General features: G+C 43.0%; 1 protein-coding gene across 1 annotated transcript in view; it reads left to right on the top strand.

The window, feature by feature from the left end:
- Window positions 1–26772, top strand: part of LOC126235011 (uncharacterized) — a 473551-nt gene that overhangs the window by 143003 nt on the left and 303776 nt on the right. Inside the window, exons 13-14 of the mRNA XM_049943746.1 lie at window positions 8316–8449; window positions 15036–15516. Coding sequence (XP_049799703.1) covers window positions 8316–8449; window positions 15036–15516 — 615 coding nt within the window. The remainder of the gene's footprint in view (window positions 1–8315; window positions 8450–15035; window positions 15517–26772) is intronic.

Raw genomic sequence — 26772 nt, 5'->3', positions numbered from 1 at the left:
GTACTGCAAATCGACGTTAGTGATATGGGTCCGTAATTCATCGTATTACTCCTATTTCCATTCTTGGGTACTGGAGAATTTGTACAACTTCCCAGTTTTTGAATAAGAGCGAGCCGTTGTGCATGTCGTTAAGTATGAAGCAATTGTATCAGCTTACTCTGTAAGAGACCTGACTATTGTACAATCTGGACATGAAGCCTTGCCTTTCTTAAGTGTTTTACGAAGCTTCTCTACACCGAGACTATCTACTTCTAAGTTACTCATGCTGGCAGCAGTTCTTGATTCCAATTCTGGAATATTTACCACGTCTTTTTTGTGAAAGAATTTCGGAACACCATGTACAGTAACTCTGCTTTAGTGGCACTTTCATCCATAACATCATCATTGTTATCGCGCAGTGAAGGCATGGTTTGCGTCTTGCCACTTGCGTCTTGGGCTTTCTGCCGGATTTCGAGACAGAGTTTCGTTGAAACTGTTAAAAGCATCTCGCATTGAAATTCGAATTAAATTTTGGTCTTCTGTAAAACTTCGCCAATTTTGGAGAGTTTGCGTTCTTTTAGATTTGGCATGTTCTTTTTCGGTGCTTCAGAATTGGTGTTCTGATTTGTTTTGTGTACCATGAGGGGTCAGGACTCTCTCTTATTAATTTATTTGGTATACATCTCTCGACTGCCGTCAATACTATTTGTCTGACTTCAGATAACACCTGGTCCGCGCTTACATAGTCAGATTGAAAGGCTTGAAGACTGCCTCTTAAGAAAGTGTCAAAGGAATTTTTATCCTCTTTTTTAAATAGACGAATTTCGTGTTTATTTCTGATAGGTTTGGACGTCACGATATTCAATCGAGCTACAACAACCTTGTGGTCACTAATCTCAGTATCTGTCATGATGCTTACTATTTGATAAGGATTATTTGTTGCTAAGAGGTCAAGTATGTTTTCGCAACCAAAACAGTTCGAGTGGGCACCTGAACCAGTTGTTCAAAATAATTTTCTGAGACGGCATTCAGTACGATTTCGGACAACGTTTTATGCCTACCGACGGCGTTACGCATCTATTTTGGCCAACAAATCGAGAGTAGGTTGAAGTCACCACCATTATAATTGTATGATTGGAGTTTTCTTTGAACCGTTCAGAAACTATTATCTGAGTCAGGGGTCGGTTAAAGAAACGGCTTATTAATTTATTCCGGTTGTCCAGTATAACCTGTATCCGTACAAACTTACAGGAACGATTCACTTCAATTTCACTACAAGGTAAACTACTTCTGACAGCAACAATCACTCCACCACCTACTGTGTTGAAATTATTCTTTCTGAACACGGTTAGGTCCTTTGCAAAAATTTCGGCTGAACTTATTTCCGGCTTTACCCAGCTTTCATACCTATAACGATTTGAGAGTCAACGCTTTCTATAAGCGCTTAGAGCCCAGGTTCTTTTCCAACACAGCTACGATACTTTACAATTACAATATCGTCGCAGAAGAAGCTGAGTAGCTCCTTGGTGTAGTGGTTATGATACTAAACTGCGTGGAGGGTCGTGAGTTCAAAACTCACCTGGACTGTACAGTTTTAATTTCTATATTCGGTTCGAGTACATTCTAGAAGTATCGACAAATGTCAAGAATCATTGTACTGGAATGTTCTGTAGCTGTATATATACTGTGTGTGTTCTGGTCGGAGCCAGTTCGCTCCGCGCTCTTGTATCTGCAAGTGCTGAATAAACCTTCGTTAAGAGAAGTTTGTGTTCGTAATTCATCTAATTACATCTTTTTCTACGTGACAATATTGATTGTTTCTATGCCTACCGTCTTCCTGTGTTCGTGCAGCGCCCTTTGAAACTGAAGCGCTTTCTGCACTTTCCCGAGATCCTATAACCTAAAAAGCCGCACAGTCTGCTCCACACAGCCCCCTTTACAAGTGTCGCCGCTCTTCCTGCATGTAATGGACCCAGAAGCTCACTATCTACGGCATAAATCGAGGAATCTTCAACCTACATGGTCGCAGAACTATCTGAGCATCTGATTCAAACTGTCCACTTGGCTCTGTAGCAAAGGAACGATTCGGTTCTGTCGACGATGCTGCAGATGTGGGGTCTGCCTTTATCTCACAAGCGAGACTGGCAGTCTTTACTATTTCTGCTAACCACCCGAAAACAGAGAGAAAAGTGACAAAGAAAACTGATTCTTATACCCTTTATATAATAAAATATATAGGGAGTCCCGGAATGGTCAGTATTCATGGATATGACAGATATGATCATTTTAAGCAAAAAATCTCTATGCCCTATTCCGAATGGTTTTGCGAAATAAAACACATGTAATGCATATTTATTTTTCGGCTAGTGGCGCGCACGTGAGTGTCTCTCCTACTCAACTTCTCTGATGTTTATTCTATAGCAGCTAGCTCAATGCTTTTAACCTCTTTGTTTCGAATGTCTTCCTGCCATTAAACTAACCAATTGAAGGCGCACTCGTCCATGGTGTGTTGGGATTCAAGTAGTGCTACAGATTGAGAATGTATCAAAGAGAACCATCGGTTAACTGTGTCTGTGCACGCGCTAGCTAAAATGCCACATATCTAAATACACCAATGAAGAATACAATTGCGTAGGCTTCCGCGGCGAGAGTCAGTCGACATAAAAGTTTTCTGGTTATGGTACCGCGTCATATTCTATAAAACTACTGCTGGAGAAAACCAACGTTTCGACCACGGTTGCAGTGGCCTTCTTCTGGGTCTACTGGTCAAAACCTAGAAGAAGGCCGCTGCGACGGTTGGTTTTCTCCAGCAGTAGTTTTATACAATATGACGTGGTACCATACCCAGAAAACTTTTATGTCGAATGAATAATATGTTGATATTGTGTATTCTCACGTTTTCTGCAATGGTTGTGCTCCTGGTGCTGTCGAAGAATAACGTCGGCGTTTTCCGTATGTTGATTACCTGATGGTGGAGTGTTTACCAGAGTTTTCAGCTACTGTGTGAAATATATATTATTCCAAGTTCCCATTTTTCTTTTGTACTGGTAGTTGAACAGCCTGTGCAAGAACAGCAAGACACAAAGGTGCAGCGTATTGACGTGTACGATAATGTTTAAGGTGAATACGTATTTTTCGATCATACTTTGTAGAGCGATTGTTGTAATGTTTATTAACTATTGTTGTACATGTGTAAACTGGACAATGTGCTGAATAATATAGAATAATAATGTATATTAAATGTGTTCTATCTCGGAAACCATTCGGAATAGGACATATGAAGTTTTTGAATGCCGGACATTTGCCACGCCGGACATTTGCCACACTTGCCCCTACGCCAGATAGCGATCCCTCAGGTAAGGGACGCCCTTCCCCGCACTACCTCTGTCCGCTTTCAAACCGCCGTCTCCACATCTTACTCGATACAACCAGTACGTAAGGGACCTTCTTCTTCGACATCTTGGCGAAATACAGAGCTTCTTTTCCGAAATCGAAATATTTATAGCTTTTGGGAAAGGAAAGCAATACCGACGATTATGTCAGTATGTAATTATTTCTGCCAAGTATAAATATAGATTCCTCTGTCTATACGGTAGCTTCCTTTCACGCTTACTGATTGCGATAGAAACAGTCCATCGCCATGGGAGCAACAAGAAAGGAACTATGTAAAGAGAATGCGAATGTACGCTAATCATTTCTTTTTGATCACTGCATTTGTGCCTACTTTAATTACTACAACTGCATGCCCAAAAGACAACAAGGAAAGAAGAAATGTGTATGTGAATGTTTGAAAAGAAGAACGACATACTCTATATTAATTTACTCTCTAAAATGCGATATCCCTTGTGGCGAAACATTAGTTAGTAAAGTGTAGCGGGACAATGTTCAAAACATGACTGAAAATACGTTCATTAAATAGAGATAAGAACATCTATGATTGAAATGTCATCTAAAGTCGACGTACAATTTTAAAATGTTAGAAATGAGGAAATGAAGTAATACAGAATGCTATGCTTGTAACGTACATTGTTGTTCTACATTGTTTAGCTCCGGTATTTACTGGGTCACAGAGACGGCATCCTAGGTTTTGGAGGGAAAAGCCGTAATTGTAATGATCTGCATTACAACAGAAACAAGAAGCACAACTTAATGAAAAATAACGTAATGTGTGTTCCAGCTCACAAGCGACATTGAAACAGGTAGTTCCTGCGACTTAGTATGGGCAGAGGTTATATTTGACAACGGGAATAAATTAATAACTGGCTCCTTTTACTTACCTCCGGTCTCAGATGAAACAGTTGCTGAACAGTTGAAAGAAAACTCGAGTCTCATGACAAACAGGTACGCTACTCATACAGTTGTAGTTGGCAGTGACTTCAATCTACCCTCCGTATGTTGATAAAAAAGCGATTGCGAGATGGAGGAAGAGGGGGAGACAAGGGACCCAACCCTCCGGAGCAGATAAAATCGTGGCAAATGTCCGGCGTGGCAAATGTCCGCACACCGACGTTTTTTGCTACAGATGACAGTTCCTATTATGTCTCTGAAAACTGACCATTTCTCCTGGGACGCGCTGTATAAGCACCGCCATTCTGGCCACAGACAGGCCTACCACGACCGACTGACCTCCATGTCATACTTCGCCACTGGCGACATTTGGATGAAGTATGGAGAGGCGGGGACCAGCACACCGCTCTCGCGGCTGTTGTCGGTTTAGCAGCTCTGGTGCTGCTACCACTCGGTCCAGCAGGTCCTCAATTGACAGCACATGGCAAGTGGTTCCCAGTCCAGTCTTCCTATCAAAGAAAAAGTCCTGGCAGGACCGGAAATCTGAACCTGATCCTCTGCATGGCAGGTAGCCGCAATGGCCAGTTTTTCTTTTTCTCTTTTTTTTTACTTTCTTTTCTCTCTCTTTGTTTAACAAAAGATTTATACATCTGATTTACTCATTGAAAACTTTATCTACACTGATGCCACAGTATACTGAATATATTGATCCTAACAATATGGGAATTGTGAGTCCGCCTTGATGCAAAACACCATTGTCACTTATTTATTTATGTCCCAAACGGCAACAGAAAAACACAGAAAATATGCCGCAAACAGCGCTAACAATCTTAAAACCATGCTGTAATGTATAATAAATAAGGTAGTATGAAAGTATTCACATAGAAAAATATTTTAAAAAAAGCAGTTCAAATGTAATGATGTTTTTACAGTGTTTTATAACTAAACGTCCGGCCGCTGTGGTCGAGAGGTTCTAGGCGCTTCAGTCCTGAACAGCGCTGTTGCTACGGTCGCAGGTTCGAATCGTGTCTCGGACATGGATGTGTGTGATGTCCTTACGTTAGTCAGGTTTAAGTAGTTATAAGTCTAGGGGACTTAACGACCTCAGATATTGAGTCCCATAGTGCTTAGAGCCATTAATAACTATACTATTTTCTACATGCTTTACATTTAAAGAACCCACTGATGATGGCGATATTTCTCGCTGAAACTAATTTGGGGAATAAATATATAAAATAAGTGTTTTGCATCAAGGCGGACTCGCAGTTCACATTTGTTGGTTTTTGTATGCAAACACGGACCAAATGGGTCAGTTCCAACATAAAATTATTATATTAATCCTTTTGACTTCCGTCTGCTCTCGGGTCATCGCATCTGCATGCTGTGTACAGCTCCTTGTACCCACGATTGTAGCCATCGTGAGAATAGTAACTGTACAGTCGAATACCTGCTAACCTAAATCCATTCAATACCATAAACGAAGATCCAGTTACTTCTGGTATTTCATTCCATCCCTATTAAACAATGCGAGCACTTACTACCTTGCACTGGTGCTGTCCATTTTTCTTCTTCTGTTGAGCGGTTTCGGATAAACCTCTCCAGCAGCACCAGTCTTCTGACTTTATTTCCATCTACACTACTGGCAATTAAAATTGCTACACCACGAGAATTACGTGCTACAGACGCGAAATTTAACCGACAGGAAGAAGATGCTGTGAAATACAAATGATTAGCTTTTCAGACCATTCACACAAGGTTGGTCGGCCGGAGTGGCCGAGCGGTTCTAGGCGCTACAGCCTGGAGCTGCGCGACCGCTGCGGTCGCAGGTTCGAATCCCGCCTCGGGCATGGATGTGTGTGATGTCCTTAGGTTAGTTAGGTTTAAGTAGTTCTATGTTCTAGGGGACTGATGACCTCAGAAGTTAAGTCCCATAGTGCTCAGAGCCATTTGAACCATTTCAACCACACAAGGTTGGCGTCTGTGGTGACACCTACAACGTGCTGACATGAGGAAAGTTTCAAACCCATTTCTCATACACAAACAGCAGTTGACCGGCGTTGCCTGGTGAAACGTTGTTGTGATGCCTCGTGTAAAGAGGAGAAATGCGTACCATCACGTTTCCGACTTTATCGTATCTCGACATTGCTGCTCGCGTTGCTCGAGATCCAATGACTGTTAGCAGAATATGAAATGGGTGGGTTCAGGAGGGTAATACGGAACGCCGTGCTGGATCCCAACGGCCTCGTATCACTAACAGTGGAGATGACAGGCATCTTATCCGCATGGCTGTAACGGATCGTGCAGCCATGTCTCGATCTCTGAGTCAAAAGATGCGGACGTTTGCAAGACAACAACTGTGGTGTCACTGCCAGACACCACACTTGCTAGGTGGTAGCTTAAATCGGCCGCGGTCCATTAGTACATGTCGGACCCGCGTGTCGCCACTGTGTGATCGCAGACCGAGCGCCACCACACGGCAGGTCTCGAGAGACGTACGAGAACTCGCCCCAGTTGTACGACGACGTTGCTAGCGATTATACGGACGAAGCCATTTCTCTCATTTGCCGAGAGACAGTTAGAATAGCCTTCAGCTAAGTTAATGGCTACGACTTAGCAAGGCGCCATTAGCCTTAAATAGCTTGTATATAAAGAGTCACTTGTATCGCCACCATCTCCAGATGTCTCATCAAGAACGATGTATACAAGGATGTATTAAAAGTTAAGTATATTCCAAAGATACGTATTTTCTTTATCACATTCATTAAGTCTCCTGTTTCAGACCTCACTCCATCCTTCATGAGTTAGCGCGTGCATCTTGGCCGCCTCTTTCAATTAGTGTACGTAGTGTTGGCAAGTCTGCCGACACAACAACAACCATCTGCACGAACAGTTGGACGACGTTTGCAGCAGCATGGACTATCAGCTCGGAGACCATGGCTCCGGTTACCCTTGACGCTGCATCACAGACAGGAGCGCCTGCGATGTTGTACTCAACGACGAACCTGGGTGCACGAATGTCAAAACGTCATTTTTTCGGATGAATCCAGGTTCTGTTTACAGCACCATGATGGTCGCATCCGTGTTTGGCGACATCGCGGTGAACGCACATTGGAAGCGTGTATTCGTCATCGCCATACAGGCGTATCACTCGGCGTGATGGTATGGGGTCTCGGTTACCTCTTTCTCGCATTGACGGCACTTTGAACAGTGGACGTTACATTTCAAATGCATTACGACCAGTGGCTCTACCCTTCATTCGATCCCTGCGTAACCCTACATTTCAGTACGACCACCTGTTGCAGGTCCTGTACGGGCCTTTCTGGATACAGAAAATGTTCGACTGCTGCCCCGGCTGGCAATTCTCCAGATCTCTCACCAATTGAAAACTTATGGTCAATGGTGGCCAAGCAACTGGCTCGTCACAATACGCCAGTCACTACTCTTGATGAACTGTGGTATCGTGTTGAAGCTGCATGGGCAGCTGTACTTGTACACGCCATCACTACTCTTGATGAACTGTGGTATCGTGTTGAAGCTGCATGGGCAGCTGTACTTGTACACGCCATCCAAGCTCTGTTTGACTCAATGCCCCGGCTTCTCAAGGCCGTTATTACGGCCAGAGGTTGTTGTTCTGGGTACTGATTTCTCAGGATCTATGCACCTAAATTGGGTGAAAATGTAATCACATGTCAGTTCCAGTATAATATATTTGTCGAGTGAATACCCGTTTATCATCTGCATTTCTTCTTGATGTAACAATTTTAATGGCCAGTAGTGTACATCCGAACTATACCTATCTCCTGTTTGCTTTGCCAGTGGGTGTCATGTTTCTTCTCCCCTACTGCTCTGCACTACTGCATCCATCCTCGAAGTCGAAGCCATTCAGCTACATAGGTAGAGATGCTTTATATGAATAAAAAGGATTATTTGTGTTCGGTGTTTAGTTAAAATGTGGAAGTGCTCCCTTTGATTGTGTGTATTATTTTTGTTCTTCTGGATTGGAATAGCGAGTGCGTGATGAACAGGGCAGTACCGGTGCGGTGTTGCAGGCTGGAGCGCTACTCTCAGGACTCGGCGGGTCTGTCGCCCCGCCGCAGCCGCAGCCCTCTGGGGCACCGCACTTCAGAGGCCTCCGCCGCCTCCTCTCTGGAGTCCTGCGACCGCTTCTCCAGGAACGGCACAGGTCAGTCGCGCTCGCGTCGTCGCCCGCAGCTGCACTAATACAACGCCCAACGTCGCAGAGGATATGAACGGAACCATGTTAAATAGTGCACTGCCCATGGTAGTTGCAGAAATGCTGCACAAAATAGAAATACACTCATGAGCAGCTGAATTGTATTCTGTACTGCAGAGAAAGCGCTCCTACTGCTAAAGGGAAGACAAAATTTCTAGTCAGGTGATGGATGGCAGCTTACTTTAAATTTATAAATAGGGAAGGTGATGCAGATGAGAGGTCAAAGCAATCCTGTAATGTTCGAATACAGCATTAGCAGTGTACTGCTTGACACAGCCACGTCGGTTAAATATCCAGGCGTAACGCTGAAATGGAACCAACACGTAGAAAAGGCAAATGGTGGACTTCAGTTTATTTGGAGAATTCTAGGAAACTATGGAACATCTGTAAAGGAGGACGCGTATAGAACACTAGCGCGACCTATTCTTGAGTACTGCTCGAGTTTTTGGAATCCGCAACAGGTCGGATTAAAAGAAGACATCGAAGCAATTCAGAGATTTTTTACCAGCAGGTTCTATCAACACGCGAATATTACGGAGATGCTTCGCGAAGTAAAATGGAAATCCCTGGAGGGAGCGAAGTTCTTTTCGCGAAACACTGTTGAGAAAATTTAGAGAACAGGCGTTTAAAGTTGACTGCTGGACGATTGTACTGCCATCAACGTATATTTCCTGTAAGGACTACGAACATAACATAAACGGACGGAAGAACATATTCCTAGACGCTAGTTTTTCCTCTCCATTTACGAGTGGAACAGGAAAGGAAATAACTAGTAGTGGTAAAAGGTACTCTCCGCGATGCACCAAACGGTGGCATGCTAAGTTTGTATGTTGATGTAGCTGTAGATGTAGACATCTTCACTCTGCATCAGAATATACACTGATTTGAAACTTTTTGGCACACTGTGCACAAGACGGAGATTCGAACCTCGCACCTGGACTGGTCGAGAGTCGTATAAGGGGGCTACACACGTAACCTCACGCGTGACCAGCGCGTTTTGTGCAACCATCTTTCGGTGTGCGCGGCATAAATTTGCACAAGCCGTAGGACTGTGCAATACGCCTGACGTGTGATCGAATTTAAATCGTGCAAGCTTGCACCAGCATACAAGGTGTGCATGCTTCAGAATGTGTACTAAGGAACGGAAGGTAGCCGGCCGGTGTGGCCGAGCGCTTCTAGGCGCTTCAGTCTGGAACCGCGCGACCGCTACGGTCGCAGGTTCGAATCCTGCCTCGGGCATGGATGTGTGTGTTGTCCTTAGGTTAGTTAGGTTTAAGTAGTTCTAAGTTATAGGGGACTGATGACCTCAGATGTTAAGTCCCATAGTGCTCAGAGCCATTTGAACCATTTTTGAACGGAAGGTATGTACAAGCATGCATCATTTGTGATAGAGTTTTCTTAGCGGCCATGTAGAGCGATCTGAAACAAATAAATCACGAATTTCTGGAAGATTTTATTCGGTCTTACGAAAGACAGTCTTTCCGGTGGAATATGAAATCAAAGTCGTACCATCATCAAGCATAAAGGGACTCTCTGAATGATCTCTTTCTTATTAAAAGTAAAGCAATTTATCCTGGAGCAGAGAAAGATATGTATGCGGCAGTCTGAAAGTTTCCGTTCGGAGGTCGTACCGCCCATAATCGGTATGTCAGTCACGCAAAATCGCCGTGAGCATTGATTCAATCAGACTACCGACGCATCAAGCTGAAGATACCCGTTTGGTAAAATATCATGTCCTGCTGCTTGAAGAAGTCCACACCGACGTGCTGCGCATAGTATTCCATCAGGAATCGTCGACCCTTGAAGCTTTTAAGGGACCGAAGGCGCGATAATCGCATGAAAAGACGTCAGGACTATAGAGCAGGTATTCGAGTGTTTCTCACTTGAGTTGGCGTAACTTCTGAGTTGCGCCATTTACGATTTGGGTACGTGCGTTATCGTGAAGCAGCGCATCCCTCACAGTAGTTTATATCTGGTTCTGAAGGTCCTGCATGTTTGGTCTCTCTCTCTCTCACACACACACACACACACATACACTCTCTCTCTGCCCCAGTACTCATCACACACAGGCAAACCCACATAAACCACACACAACTAACACCAAATACAATTCAAACTCGCGCGCCTCAGCCAGCAGAACACGCTACGAAACAAATGAACGCCACACAGCCACAACAACACGTAATGGCAGCGAAAACTCCGCCTATGTTTTGAGTAATCGAAAAACTGCATTACCACACGAACACAGGCAAAGAAGTAAGCCCATTTACTTCGCCAACAAAACAGGAAAACGTACCACAACTTCAAAACTGTAAGTTACAGAAAGAAAACGTGATACAGTCTTATTTCCGTTCGTAAATACATAACAAATAGAAAATAAATTACGTTTTGCTGTTTGCAGATGACATGTTGTATATTGTGTAGCATAACAGCTACCAAAACAAGAGGACAATAATATAATGTAAGGTATGTTACTTTTCGCCAATTAAGTTATAAATGCAACTTTTACATAATGTTGTAAACGACGAAAATGTTAATATGTTAACAACAAATTTGCAGTTAAAAATAAAAATAGAACCCACTGATGATAGCACAAAAGTGCTGAAACATGTATGGGTTAAACAAAAGAAAAAAGGTGTCTTGCATAAGGCGGAACTTCTCATCCCATTTTCTTAGCAAGCACGGAGACAACAAGAAGAACTGCACCACAAGATGATTATAAAACATGAAAAATAGCCAGTACTTCAGCAGGCACTGCACTGCCCTGGCCCGGGCTGACTGCTACCGCCATGCAGGAGCGCTACTGAGTCGCTGCTGTATTGGCGTTTATTCTTGGCGTTTTTCTTTCCCTGTTATTACATATCGATTAAACAAACAACGGACTAGGCTAATTTCTAGTTTAAAAATAGTTTTGTTTATAATAGAAAACAAACCGCCGCTTCCCATTCACACTGCGCGTTGCATAAAGACCAGACGAACGATAACTGTTTGGGTTGACTTCTGCTACACAATGCAAAAACAAAATTGCAAATATCTGCCGCAACAACAGAGAAATTGCGCATGAAAACTGTCAGGAGAGACACCCGGTATACCCACATCGGAGTCGCGCTATGTTACATATTGTCACGTCCCCTCTTCACTTTTGTTGTCGCTGTTGATGTTGAGCCGTTACTGCTGCAACTCGGTCGGTGGAATGGAGACGCGACGCGCAGTGATGGCTGTCCCCGTCGGGTAACGTGGAACAGCACCTGAAGATCTCTAAAGAAAATTGCTCCTCGCGTAATGTATGAAAGTCCGTTTGCGAGTCCGCACAGTCTTCTCAGCGATGCGAACTGCTAATTTTAATTGTCTGTTATGGTTTTATGATGATTTGCTATGCCCGTTTAGTTAGTTATTGCAGTTAGTGAATCATTCATCACCGGCGTCGTTTCACACCACTGAAGCGAGGAAACATTCATTTACGGTTCAGTATCAGTGGTTGTTGTTACGTTGCTAGGCACAATTGTTCACTACGGCACGACGCAAATCCAGAGATAATCAATAATGCTATCTTGCTTTCGTCCGTCGTGATATTATTTCGGCAAAACACTCCTTTCAATGCTCAATGTTCATCAAGTCACTCCTTCAATTAAAATGTTCACAGTCAATTAATTTTGATCATCAACTATCACACAGTTCAATTAATGATGGAGCCAACACGTGAGATTTCCATTACTGACGAACAATTTTATTGTTCCTTCTTAGCAGTTAGTTTAAAATCATCGCCCGCATCTCGTGGTCGTGCGGTAGCGTTCTCGCTTCCCACGCCCGGGTTCCCGGGTTCGATTCCCGGCGGGGTCAGGGATTTTCTCTGCCTCGTGATGGCTGGGTGTTGTGTGCTGTCCTTAGGTTAGTTAGGTTTCAGTAGTTCTAAGTTCTGGGGGACTTATGACCACAGCATTTGAGTCCCATAGTGCTCAGAGCCATTTGAACCATTTTTAAAATCATCACACCACACACACACCGATGGATCAGATCAATTACGATTCTTTTCAGTTCGGTGATCGTGACAATTACGACAACTTTTACAATCGGCGTATTTGTATTATCTTCGTGTGGTCGTATGAATGTTTCCTACTCCAGGCTAATCACGTAATGCAGTGTTCGATACTATGTCCATTCTTCGTTGTAACTGTTCACTTTGATGAAGGTTGAGTCCAACAATAATATCTCCAATAATTAAAGTTCATTAACTCGTCGTACACTATCAGAATATCACTTCAGTTCAGGTTCTCAAGTCAGAATAACTGAGAACAAAGTCCGCGCATCACTATCACACAATATAACTTTATTTTTGAAAAGAAACAATCTCGTAGCGTTCCGGTTGTAGTACTATAACAAACTGTGCTCTCTCTCGACTTGATAGCAAGCAAGCTAGCAAGCGACTAACTTTTCCATGATCGAGCATTGTAGACGCATTGAATTTCCTTTTCGCCGCGTTTACAACTCTCTTTCACAATAAATGTTATCTCTGACCGACATATTACTTTGGACTTTACTTTCGTCGTACTGATTTGCAGTTATTACTAAGCTGTTTGATAGCTAATTACAAATAACCTTTCTTTCTTTCTAGCTTTATATCATGACATACCCAGTAATTATTGAAATTGGTGTTCATCAAAACTGTAAAGTGTTATATTACTGTCAAAGTTCTCGTACCTGTCTGGATAACACTGTTCCCAACTTTAAACTATCATGACGTTCTTATTTGGGTTTTCGGGTTACTTCAGGTGTTACAATATACGCTGCAGCAACGCACTTAAACTTTTTGATCGCTCGTTATAGACAAATTCAGCGACATAAGATTTCCACAAGGAAAAGAACAAATAATAGTTTTAGTATACAGGGTGTTACAAAAAGGTACGACCAAGCTTTCAGGAAACATTCCTCACACACAAAGAAAGAAAATATGTTATGTGGACATGTGTCCGGAAACGCTTACTTTCCATGTTAGAGCTCATTTTATTACTTCTCTTCAAATCACATTAACCATGGAATGGAAACACACAGCAACAGAACTTACCAGCGTGACTTCAAACACTTTATTACAGGAAATGTTCAAAATGTCCTCCGTTAGCGAGGATACATGCATGCACCCTCCGTCGCATGGAATCCCTGATGCGCTGATGCAGCCCTGGAGAATAGCGTATTGTATCACAGCCGTCCACAATACGAGCACGAAGAGTCTCTACATTTGGTACCGGAGTTGCGTAGACAAGAGCTTTCAAATGCCCCCATAAATGAAAGTCAAGAGGGTTGAGGTCAGAAGAGCGTGGAGCCCATGGAATTGGTCCGCCTCTACCAACCCATTGGTCACCAAATCTGTTGTTGAGAAGCGTACGAACACTTCGACTGAAATGTGAGGAGCTCCATCGTGCATGAACCACATGTTGTGTCGTACTTGTAAAGGCACATGTTCTAGCAGCACAAGTAGAGTATCCCGTATGAAATCATGATAACGTGTCCATTGAACGTAGGTGGAAGAACATGGGGCCCAATCAAGACATCACCAACAATGCCTGCCCAAACGTTCACAGAAAATCTGTGTTGATGACGGGGTTTGCACAATTGCGTGCGGATTCTCGCCAGCCCACACATGTTGATTGTGAAAATTTACAATTTGATCACGTTGGAATGAAGCTTCATCCGTAAAGAGAACATTTGCCCTGAAATGAGGATTGAAACATTGTTGGATGAACCATTCGCAGAAGTGTACCCGTGGAGGCCAAACAGTTGCTGATAGTGCCTGCACACGCTGTAGATGGTACGGAAACAACTGGTTCTCCCGTAGCACTCTCCATACAGTGACGTGGTCAACGTTACCTTGTACAGCAGCAACTTGTCTGACGCTGACATTAGGGTTATCGTCAACTGCACGAAGAATTGCCTCGTCCATTGCAGGTGTCCTCGTCGTTCTAGGTCTTCCCCAGTCGCGAGTCATAGGCTGGAATGTTCCGTGCTCCCTAAGACGCCGATCAATTGCTTCGAACGTCTTCCTGTCGGGACACCTTCGTTCTGGAAATCTGTCTCGATACAAACGTACCGCGCCACGGCTATTGCCCCGTGCTAATCCATACATCAAATGGGCATCTGCCAACTCCGCATTTGTAAACATTGCACTGACTGCAAACCCCGTTCGTGATGAACACTAACCTGTTGATGCTACGTACTGATGTGTTTGATGCTAGTACTGTAGGGCAATGAGTCGCATGTCAACACAAGCACCGAAGTCAACATTCCCTTCCTTCAATTGGGCCAACTGGCGGTGAATCGAGGAAGTACATACTGACGAAACTAAAATGAGCTCTAACATGGAAATTAAGCGATTTCGGACACATGTCCACATAACATCTTTTGTGTGAGGAATGTTTCCTGAAAGTTTGGCCGCACCTTTTTGTAACACCCTGTATAGTCCTAACAATAAAAGTATGATGTAGAGTTCATGAGGTCATTGCTGCTGAGTTGTAAGTTGAAACCCGTTAATTTGTTAACGCAGGGACCGGCAACACTACGATGACGAACACGACGACGACGACGACGAGCTCGGAGCTGGCCCGCACCGACTCGGGCCGCACCAACACGGACCTGTCGGAGACGAGCGAGGACTACGTGACGGCGGACGGCAACTCGCACACCGACACGGCGGGCTACGTCGCGTGGCCGGTGGGCACGCCCGTGTCCGCCGCCGGCGGCGTGGGGGCGGCGGGGGCGGGCGCGGGCCGGCGTGGCGAGGGCGACGGCAGCTCGTTCGAGAGCGGCTCCTCGCTGTACAGCGTGCCCGCCGCCGCCGAGGAGACCTCCTCCGAGCTGCAGACGACCACGACGCCCACGCCGCTGGTCGACAGCGAGGACAACGGCGATGCGGACGCGACGCGCGCCGGCTCGTCGACGCCGCGCGTCTCCGTCGACATGGGCTACGGGGCGCTGCGCCTCATGGCCAACAGCCCCAGCGACGAGAGCAGCAGCTCCTCCGGCAGGTCGGTAGCTCCTGGCACGGTCGCCACTTCGTACGTTTCCCTTCCCTGCAGTAACCAAAACTGTACGTTTCATCAAAGGAACCGTGATTTTACAAATGAAAAGACGGTACGATGTAGGCTGTTTATATCAACTTTATTTAATTTGTGCGATTAACTAATGTCGAGACCGCATCATTTTCAACCACATGAGTGACATCACCTTACGCACATCACGTTTTACGTTCCGTAAATATTGGATACATGTTATGTATATATGGCTACACGTTATAGTCCACAAATACATGTGGATAGAATCCAAATGATAATGTTGCAACATCACAAGTCACGAAATAGTAGCTGTAACTATATGTACTACAACTGTAGTAACTGCTAGATGTAACTACGAGTACTGCAGCTACTATTGTGTGACTTGTGATGGTATAGAATAAATATTTAGATTCTGTTCACATGTATCTAAGTATTATGTCCTGAAGCCATATACGGGATGTTCAAAAAGTCTCTCCGCAGTGCCGTATGACTTTTAGCCACGCATGCCATATGCCGCAGTGAATATACCGAAATGACACTCAGTGAAGTACAAGTTATTAATTTATTGAATATTCATTTTTACTTACAGATCTTCACATTAAATGTTGAAACTTTCCCCTCTGTTGTTGAATACACAATTCAATTCGTCTAATCATGTTTCCAAACACAAGCTGTAACGTTTATTCTGTAACAGAAACAGTGAAAGACGATATTGCAGTTTTCAATTCTTCGATGGATTTTGGACGGTTTTTATAGACAGTTGCTTTCGCTGCACCCCAGAAGAAAAAGTCAGATGATCGTGGAGGCCAAAGTCCCTGTGAAATTATGCGATTACCAGAATCATCAGCAAGCAGTGACATTGAAACGCGAGCTGTATGCGCGGTTGCAGCATCTTGTTGAAAATAACCGTTCAGTATTTCACTCAACACAAGTTCTCCTATGAATGGGTACAGAATATCGCTGCAGTATCGTTGTGCGTTTATTGTTTCGTGGAAAAATATGGGACCCACAATCCGACGTCCAGAAATTGCAATCCAAACTCTTATTTTCACAGAACGAAGTGGTTCCTCATGAATACACAATGGATTTTCAGTACTCCACATACGAGAATTGTGCGAGTTCATGAACCCGGATAAATGAAACCACGCCTCATCAGTGAAACACATTTCGTTAAGAATATCCCTTCCATTTTGTTGAACGAAATTTTTGAACCATTGACAATAATGCAGTCTCTTGCCGTTATCAGTATTTTTCAGTTCTTGCACGACTATCACTTTGTATGGGAAAAGTTCTAATTTTTTCCTTACAGCTGTGTGGGCCGTTCCGACACTAACATCGATTTCCTGGGCGAGTTTTCTTACTGACTTGTTCGGACTCATGGACATTTTATCGGAAATATCGAGTAGTTTATCCTCAGACAAAACGCTAGGACAACCACTTCTCGGTGCATCTGTCACTGAACCCGTACTTCGAAATTTGTTAGTCAAATCTCGCACAGTGCCGCGATGTGGGAGTGTTGTCTCCGGGAAAACTGAATCAAATGTTTGACGAACTGAAACTGTGTATTTACCGCCAGCTTTGAACGCTTGTTCGACTAAAAACACGCGTTTTTAACAGTGACAAAAACGAAACAAACGAACAAAAGAGCTAAACTCAAACGTTCACGTCAACACGTAACAGCACACACCAACGATACTACGGATGCTGGCGATACAGTGGAATGTTGGGAGAGTCCACTTGAAGGGAAGTAACCCAGGCGGGCGAACATTCATACGGCACGCGCGGCTAACAATCATACGGCACTGCGGAGAGACTTTTTGAACACCCCGTATGTATAAAATGAATTCGATAATTATATTCACATAATGTAAAACATGATGTACATAAATTTGTCATACATGTTCTTCAAAAGGATGCAATCTCGAAACCAGCTAACTACACAAATTAAATGAATAACGTTAACTTACTGCCTGCAACGGACCATGTTTTCATTTGTAAAATATTTAGAGGCTGTGAACCCACACTGAGACAAAATTTTACGAGCTATGAATCTCACCTTGTCAACTCCCTCCCACCATTCACAATCCACTCCTTGCTTCGTGATTTAATTCGAAGATCATGACTTCCACTGTTGTAGTTGACAGACCAACTGAAAAGCATACGAATATTTGGAGGCTGTATTATAAGGTGGATTACAATGTAGGGAACCTCCTTTGTCTATTTTTTTATTGTACAGCCACGTGGCAGATAATTAGATTTAGGTGATAGATTTGATAGGTTTCTCTTTTACAATATTCTGTTAGACAGGACAGTCTATACACTATGTAAAATATATGCAATTTTATTTCAATTCTTTAAAAAAAATATAAGTACTGTTTTCAAATTATAAAGTAAGATGTTCATAATTCTCAATACATACTGAATACTAAATTTGACGGCAGCATCCTTTCAAATCCCCATATCTCAAAGGTATGCTACAGGTTTCTAACACAATTACTTTTCTTTCCAAATAGTGTGTCATATTATTATAAGTTTTGTAGAATGAGCAGCGGGGTTTCATTGTCACTCTTCGCCCAGCAGCAGCCCTAAGGCTTCTAGGAGCATATCACTCTAATGCGTGAATCAGCTTTGAGTAATTTGAGAATTAATTTCGATTGAAATTATCCGTCGTACCAGAATCACGCTTATTTTTACATTTCATCGCCTTACTGTCCCCACGTCGGGCTGTTTTATCACAGCTTTTTTTTTATAATTACTATCTCAAAACCTTACGATGTTTGGTTGTAACTGTTCCAGGCGATACAGAGTAACGCTTGTTTCTACATGTCATCGCCTTCTCATGCTAGTCACCACTCTTAGACGTCAAAAGCGCTGTTAACATCATAATATTTTTCAGGACAGTATGTCATGTAGCACATGTACAGTGGAACTCGTGTTGATGGAAAATCGTCGATTACAGGATTCATATTATGATATTTATTAAGCATTAAACTACATGGAATCGTGGATCACCTCAACAGCAGTTTGCAGTGGAAGAAAAAAAACAAACAAAATAAGACCCCACACAAAAGTGTAAGGCAAAGCAAAATTTTCCAACACATGCGATGAAAATAACATCCATGTTCGTAAGAAGATTTCGCCTATACTCTAGCTATAAAATTAAATAGCTTGAAAACTTCTCTAGTAAGTTTAACATTTTTTTTTTTTTGGGGATCTGAAATTTAAAAACCTCTCTCACACTGGCCTGATTTAGCTTCACTGATCAGGATGGTAAAAAACATGCGTGTATTAAGGGAATTTTCATTCACAAAGCAGGCTTATCACATTCACACAGTTCAATACTGTTCTATCCTGATTAAATTGAACTTAACTTAAATTCCATAAGGTAGTGAAGCAATTTCGAAGTCTCGGTGCGACGAAAATTGTCAGTCGATCTCCTGAAAACATTTGTAATAATTATTAACTTTCGGTGATCACATGTGGAAGACCGGAGATCTGCTGGTAAGACCGTGTTAGCCCATTTATTGAAAGTAATAAACTGGATATCTTGAACGTACAGAACGGCACGTTCGTCCAGTGTAAATCAAACGTTTCCCACTGATCCCGTGCAACACAGCGTAGTAAGCAGACACTGTCAATAATAATCAGTTAAATAATACGCGAACACACTTACTTTAGTTTAGTTCATGTATTAAATTCCTTCTCATACAGAATCTCATCAAGATGGCGACTAGCTCAACAATAATACATACATATACATCTGCGTTCTTTCACGGCTAATCGGCAAGATCTGAATCATTCTTTTCCTAAGAGAAAACATAGATAGCAGAGAAGCTATTCCATGGAGTAAATGCACGCTCCAAGGAATAATAGGGCTTGAAACTACTTTGCATTGATAATCATCGTATATTAAAGTTTAGGAATCGGTAAGATAAGAAGAGATATTTCGAGAAATGTACTGAGTTATATAATTTATAAAATTTCTGAAAATATTGCGGAGAGACCGCTGCAAGAGACATTACATAAGGCTGCGCTGAGCAAAGAATGCAATCATACTTTTGATCAGTATCTCCCTATCCACAATTACACGAATCTCTATAGTTAATAACGCAACTTTATAAACAAAGCCATATTGAAAACGGAATAGAGCAATATTACGCATAGACAAGAACATGGAAGTAAGACATTTCTGTGACTGAAGGCACTTACTTACATACGTGATTTAAACAAGAGAGAAGTCGCAAATGCAGTTTAGACCTATTGTGTTGGAAGCTGAAAAATACCTTTCACTTCCCTGGAGAATAAATACCAGCAAACACTTTAGATCAGAGGAAATTTGTGGCCTGTTGAATAAGGTCGTGGACTGGCACAATAAAATTATCAGCATGTGCATCTTGCGCAACAGACACCAAAAAAACGTAAATGCGAGTTCGGTGTTACTCTTGTATTCGCCTTATTTGGCCACATATCCATTGGGAAACGTCATTGCTATGAACTAATTATTACATTTGTCTGTAGACAAATGCGGCGAGTGCATGTACACTATGTGATGTATTAGTGGGCATTAACAGTGGGTTTCCATCGTTCACTTCTATGACGGCCTGAACTCTGCGGGGGACGCTTTCAATGACGTGGCTGAATGTCTCTGCAGGAATGGCAGGCCTTTCTTCCTATACAGCCAAAATCACAGAATAATTGGACGCTGGAGTCTGATGGGAACTCGACTTTCTAACACTTCCCAAAGTTGTTCCATTAGGTTCAAATCGGGACTCTGAAGAGTCCGATCTACTTCAGGAATGTTATTGTCCACAGACCATTGCTTCACAAATATTACTTTATTACAGGGTGCATTGTCGTGCTGATGAAATCAGTCCTCGTCTCCGAAATGTTCCTCTACTGCACACATGGTATAAGGCTGTAAAATGTGCACATATCCTTCCGCATTTGTCGTCTTCTTAAATGCAATAACGATACCATACTGTAATACCACATCCTTCTCACTGCCACGTTGACACTGCACATGAAAGCAGATAATGTTCCTCAGGATTTCACCAAACTCAAAAGCTTCCATCGGATTACCACAGTGAATAGCATGATTCATCGCTCGAAATCACTCGTTTACAGTGGCGTAGCTTTTTAGACCACCTCAAGCGTCGCTCTGCGTTGATTACAAAATTGTATCCCATTATTTTTAAGTCTCTACGCACACTGTTTGTGTTAGCTGGACTGCATTTTGGAGCTCACGAGTAATTCATTTCGCTGATTTCGCGATATTTTTTGCAACCACCCACCACAATGCTCGGTGGTCCCTGCCCGTTAGTACGCGTACATGAGATCTGCCAGGTCTTGGTTTAGTTGAGGTTGTTCCTTCACGTTTCCGCTTCATAGTCACGTCACCAGCTGTAGACTTGGGCAGCTTTAGAAGGATTGAACGGCCCCTGACGAATTTGTTACACAGATGACATCGAAGTCACTGATTTCTACTGACCGACCCATTCTGCTGTCACTGCACCTTTTATGCTGGCGGGGCCGCCTCTCGTTATATCTTGGTGGTAAATTCTGCATTACATAGCGGTGCCCGGATGCTTTTGATCAGACAGTGCATGATAGTGGTATTGTAGGGAAGCAGCCTACTCACGCCATAATAAACTCACATCAGTCTTTCCATTGTGTGCCAGCCAGTCTGTTGTAACTAGCTCTGACGTCATAAATGTTGCGCAATACTTTAAAAATCAAGCAAATAACCTAAAACATTTCTAGCATGTCAGGAGTAATACTAAATTAATATGTGTTGAATATCAGTTCGATAACTTTAGCCATTTTTGAAATTTGGACATTTTCTGTAAAAATCATTGGCGCAACAGAAAAGAGCTAGAGACTTCAAAATTTATATTTAGATTCATCTTTCATAATAATTTAATAAAAACAGTACTTTGGATTTCACAAATTAAGATTTTAGTGGAAATTCATGATTTTCTGGTTTTCATCTCAAAACATAAGGAAGCAAGATAGATTAAGTAGGCTAATAATTAAGGCTAGGATGTTTAGATTTAAATAGGTTGGAGATCCGCTATAACTATGAAGATGTGAAAAGTTTCATTTGAATACCTATAAAACTATAGCGATAGCGTATCTCCAAAGGGCCAGTTCAGAGCTCATCTACTGCGTGCAGTGTAATTAAATTAATTCTCTCGCCCAAAATATTTAACTTAGCCACGTCAAAATTTTATTATCAACACTTACCTGCGTGCTGAATGCCCATTTAAATTAAGAGCTTCATCGGCCATCAGCAAGAGAAGCTATGATTTATTCGGTAACTTAATGTGGTGCATTACTAGCCCAGCGGCTAGTCAGGAGAGCCAATTTGATCAGGCGTTCCCTCAGCCGTCCGCACCGCGGCTTTATATACACTCCTGGAAATGGAAAAAAGAACACATTGACACCGGTGTGTCAGACCAACCATACTTGCTCCGGACACTGCGAGAGGGCTGTACAAGCAATGATCACACGCACGGCACAGACGGCACAGCGGACACACCAGGAACCGCGGTGTTGGCCGTCGAATGGCCCTAGCTGCGCAGCATTTGTGCACCGCCGCCGTCAGTGTCAGCCAGTTTGCCGTGGCATACGGAGCTCCATCGCAGTCTTTAACACTGGTAGCATGCCGCGACAGCGTGGACGTGAACCGTATGTGCAGTTGACGGACTTTGAGCGAGGGTGTATAGTGGGCATGCGGGAGGCCGGGTGGACGTACCGCCGAATTGCTCAACACGTGGGGCGTGAGGTCTCCACAGTACATCGATGTTGTCGCCAGTGGTCGGCGGAAGGTGCACGTGCCCGTCGACCTGGGACCGGACCGCACCGACGCACGGATGCACGCCAAGACCGTAGGATCCTACGCAGTGCCGTAGGGGACCGCACCGCCACTTCCCAGCAAATTAGGGACACTGTTGCTCCTGGGGTATCGGCGAGGACCATTCGCAACCATCTCCATGAAGCTGGGCTACGGTCCCACACACCGTTAGGCCGTCTTCCGCTCACGCCCCAACATCGTGCAGCCCGCCTCCAGTGGTGTCTCGACAGGCGTGAATGGAGGGACGAATGGAGACGTGTCGTCTTCAGCGATGAGAGTCGCTTCTGCCTTGGTGCCAATGATGGTCGTATGCGTGTTTGGCGCCGCGCAGGTGGGCGCCACAATCAGGACTGCATACGACCGAGGCACACAGGGCCAACACCTGGCATCATGGTGTGGGGAGCAATCTCCTACACTGGCCGTACACCACTGGTGATCGTCGAGGGGACACCGAATAGTGCACGGTACATCCAAACCGTCATCGAACCCATCGTTCTACCATTCCTAGACCGGCAAGGGAACTTGCTGTTCCAACAGGACAATGCACGTCCGCATGTATCCCGTGCCACCCAACGTGCTCTAGAAGGTGTAAGTCAACTACCCTGGCCAGCAAGATCTCCGGATCTGTCCCCCATTGAGCATGTTTGGGACTGGATGAAGCGTCGTCTCACGCGGTCTGCACGTCCAGCACGAACGCTGGTCCAACTGAGGCGCCAGGTGGAAATGGCATGGCAAGCCGTTCCACAGGACTACATCCAGCATCTCTGCGATCGTCTCCATGGGAGGATAGCAGCCTGCATTGCTGCGAAAGGTGGATATATACTGTACTAGTGCCGACATTGTGCATGGTCTGTTGCCTGTGTCTATGTGCCTGTGGTTCTGTCAGTGTGATCATGTGATGTATCTGACCCCAGGAATGTGTCAATAAAGTTTCCCCTTCCTGGGACAATGAATTCACGGTGTTCTTATTTCAATTTCCAGGAGTGTATAAGAACGCTGCGCGAGAAAGCAAGGCCCCAGTTCTCTCCAGACGCTGAATAACACATCTGTGTCGGGAGTCGCGTCGCGTCGGTATCACTGCTACAAACAGCCTCGGATGCAGTATTAAGTTACTCGAGATGCGCGTAACCAGGAACTCATTTTCAAGTGAAGTGTTAATTCTGGGTTGACTTTCATTATTTAGCTTCAGTTTGCGTATCGTCGTATTTTCACGTGCCGTCGCGGGACAGACATTCTACCAATTATTTAGCGTGGCGTTTGATGAAATATTATCATCAAATTATGGCGAGCATTCATTTCAACATTTAATTCGGACATTTATAGTTGCATCAGCGCATTAGACTCTGAACTGCTCTGTTAGTTAGGTTGTATGAATACTTGTGTTTTTCATCAGTGACTTTCAGAATATACTCAACTATTTTGGAAAATCGTTTTTGATTATAAATCCCGGACAATCTCCTATTTCCTCAGAGCTATAAGCTGCAGCTATAATTGTATTCTCAGATGAAGTGGGCACTAGGAATTCTAATTACAGGCTTCACGTTTTGTTAAATCACTTTCTGGTTGCTAAAGTGTAATTAGAGAGCCAGTGTTGAGAACGGCGAAAGACAGCATAAATAACATTCTAAATAATAGGAACAGATTTTACATTCAAACATTTATACAGCATACATAATTTTCAATACTCCGCCGCCCCACAGTATGATTTTGTTGTTGAAACTGAGAGAGAAACCGGAGAGATAAACCTTGCTACCCTAACGTAGCCTACCTCTTTCAAACACCAAGGGCTTGGACGCGTTCAGCTCTCTCATTCATCCGACGGATCGCCATTAGTTGTGCGATATGCCCTCCCTCATCTAGACATTGCGGAGAGGAACGTGACTTAATTGAGGAGAGTCTCCTTTCGTGGTGGCCAAAGTTGGTAACAGTCTCGTCTTTCTCTAATGAGTACTAGGCGTCTTGGAATGGTTTGTGCCAAACATAAAACTTTTAATCGTATGTGACATTATTCATTACTAACTTTTCTTCTGCGAATGAAACGTGTTGAACACACTTTTCACGCTCCGCATACTAAACATTATCACAAGATGTTGCTCCATTTGCACGCCTTTGACATCGAATGCTCGGAACCGCACGAAATCGCGCTTAGACTAACACTCGGTCATACACAAAAACAAAAGTGTCATTTTCATGTAAAACTTCGTGTTCTACCTCAAGTGACATTTTAATAGAGAGAAACAAAGTAACAAGATAACAATATCATAGGAGGGAAATTATACGTAATTCAATGGCGTCAATGTATCATTACATTTTCAATCAACAGTGACAAAAACACTCTGCTTAAAGTAATTATAATATGGCAAAATACACATATCCTACACACCTGGTAGTGCCTTTATTAATCGTCACATTGCAGATGCGGGATTTCTATGAAGTCGTTAAAACTAAGTTGTAGAGAACAATTTTCATACCTCACTAACGCCACATTTTTGCATTCAGAATCACTTGCGCATTCAAGCAGTCCAATATCTAAAACCAAACTAATTTCATTATCAGGTGATGATATGGCTATTCATTGTGATAACCCGACATTCTCCAAGCATATTACAACATAAGCTTATACTTTTGTGTAGAAAACCGATTGTAAATCACAGAGTGAAATTTGATCATGAAATAGCGATCATATACTTGTATCTTCGATTGTGGTTTGGCAGATTTCAGTCTTCCAAAATCAGCACTCGTTGTGATATAGATCTTATATTGCCAAAAGAAGTAAACGTCAAGGGATTATATTAAATTTCAGCCTCCAGTTGCATAAGAAAAGAAACTTTACCTAGGTTTCGGCTATAATAATGTAGCCTTCTTCAGCAATGTCACAACATAAAATTAAATTAAAACATGCCAGATATTGGCCTTGTCCAACATAAAATGTTAGTACGACAGTACACAGTCATAAGACTACGTCACTCTGCTGCACCATGGTAAAAATATTCAAACAATAAGGGGTTGCCAACATTTTATTGTTTTCGGTGACAGTATCTTCAGCATAACATCTTTGTTTGGGAAACAAGAAAAGAATACGATCTGTATGACCTGACCAGCAATCACATAGCAATAGGATCTTTTCAATTGTCACATGTTCGCAAAGACTGAAGTTACAAAATATTTTGTATGTTCTTTGGTAGTTTTTCCACTTCTGCTTGCCTCGACATGAATGTTTCGTGCGTAGGTTCTTCCAGGTTTCTTTGAAATATTTGGGTCGAAAGTGTCTTGTGCCTCTTGAAAACAGATGTGCAACTAGTCTGCTAGTCTTCCTATCACTGAAAAAACCACATAAATTGTGTAGCTATGGCTAGAGCTATGACAGACTGCAACACACAAGCTGTAGTTTTTTGTCTTCTATGAGACAGTGTTGATGATGAACACATTTCATACCTGAATTTATTCTTGTCACTGTTCCAAATATTTTATTTCTTCACACCCCCTGTTGTGCCTTGTGACGTACTCTAGTATCGTTTTCTGTGTCCTTACGTGTGACAAATGTAACAATATGCCTGGATGAAATGCCAAATTCAGCCTTTAGAGTGTGGTTAAAAGAAGCTTTGAAATCGTCCAAGCCAAACATTTTAGACGCTTCTGGTGCTGACATTTGCATATATCCATGGTGAACTGTAGATCCATACCACCTCGCTCTATCAAATTGAGATATTACATGCTGTTTTATAGTTTTTAATTGCAAAAATCTGTTTCCTTTGAAACGAGATCCTGCTCACCATTTGCTACACACACAATTTAGAATTAATCTGTAGTCTGATTTACTTTTACTGCACTTACAGCGTCCCATTAGTTTGCTACATGAATTGAAGACACAAATGTAACAGTCTTCATAAATGTTTTCTCATATGCTGTCATCAATATCTTCTGACACATTGGTTTTTGACTGTTTGGGTGGAGATATTTCGTACTCACTTTGACTGGACTTTTCCTGTTGCTCTGGAGACGAAAGTCGTATAATGTTGGAACAGCCATCTACAGATTCAGGTCTTCCTGTTCTACAAAATCACTATGTCTATCCAGCGTCTTTCTATGTCATCCCCATTATATTTCTGAATTATTACATTATGTCAATGAACTCTCTTTCCTCGGCACCGATTTCATTTACATACAGGGCTATTACAAATGATTGAAGCGATTTCATAAATTCACTGTAGCTCCATTCATTGACATATGGTCACGACACATTACAAATACGTAGAAAAACTCATAAAGTTTTGTTCGGCTGAAGCCGCACTTCAGGTTTCTGCCGCCAGAGCGCTCGAGAGCGCAGTGAGACAAAATGGCGACAGGAGCCGAGAAAGCGTATGTCGTGCTGGAAA

The sequence above is a fragment of the Schistocerca nitens genome, chromosome 2 (assembly GCF_023898315.1).
Source record: "Schistocerca nitens isolate TAMUIC-IGC-003100 chromosome 2, iqSchNite1.1, whole genome shotgun sequence".
Taxonomy (NCBI): domain Eukaryota; kingdom Metazoa; phylum Arthropoda; class Insecta; order Orthoptera; family Acrididae; genus Schistocerca; species Schistocerca nitens.
This window is presented reverse-complemented; position numbering and strand designations above follow the sequence as displayed.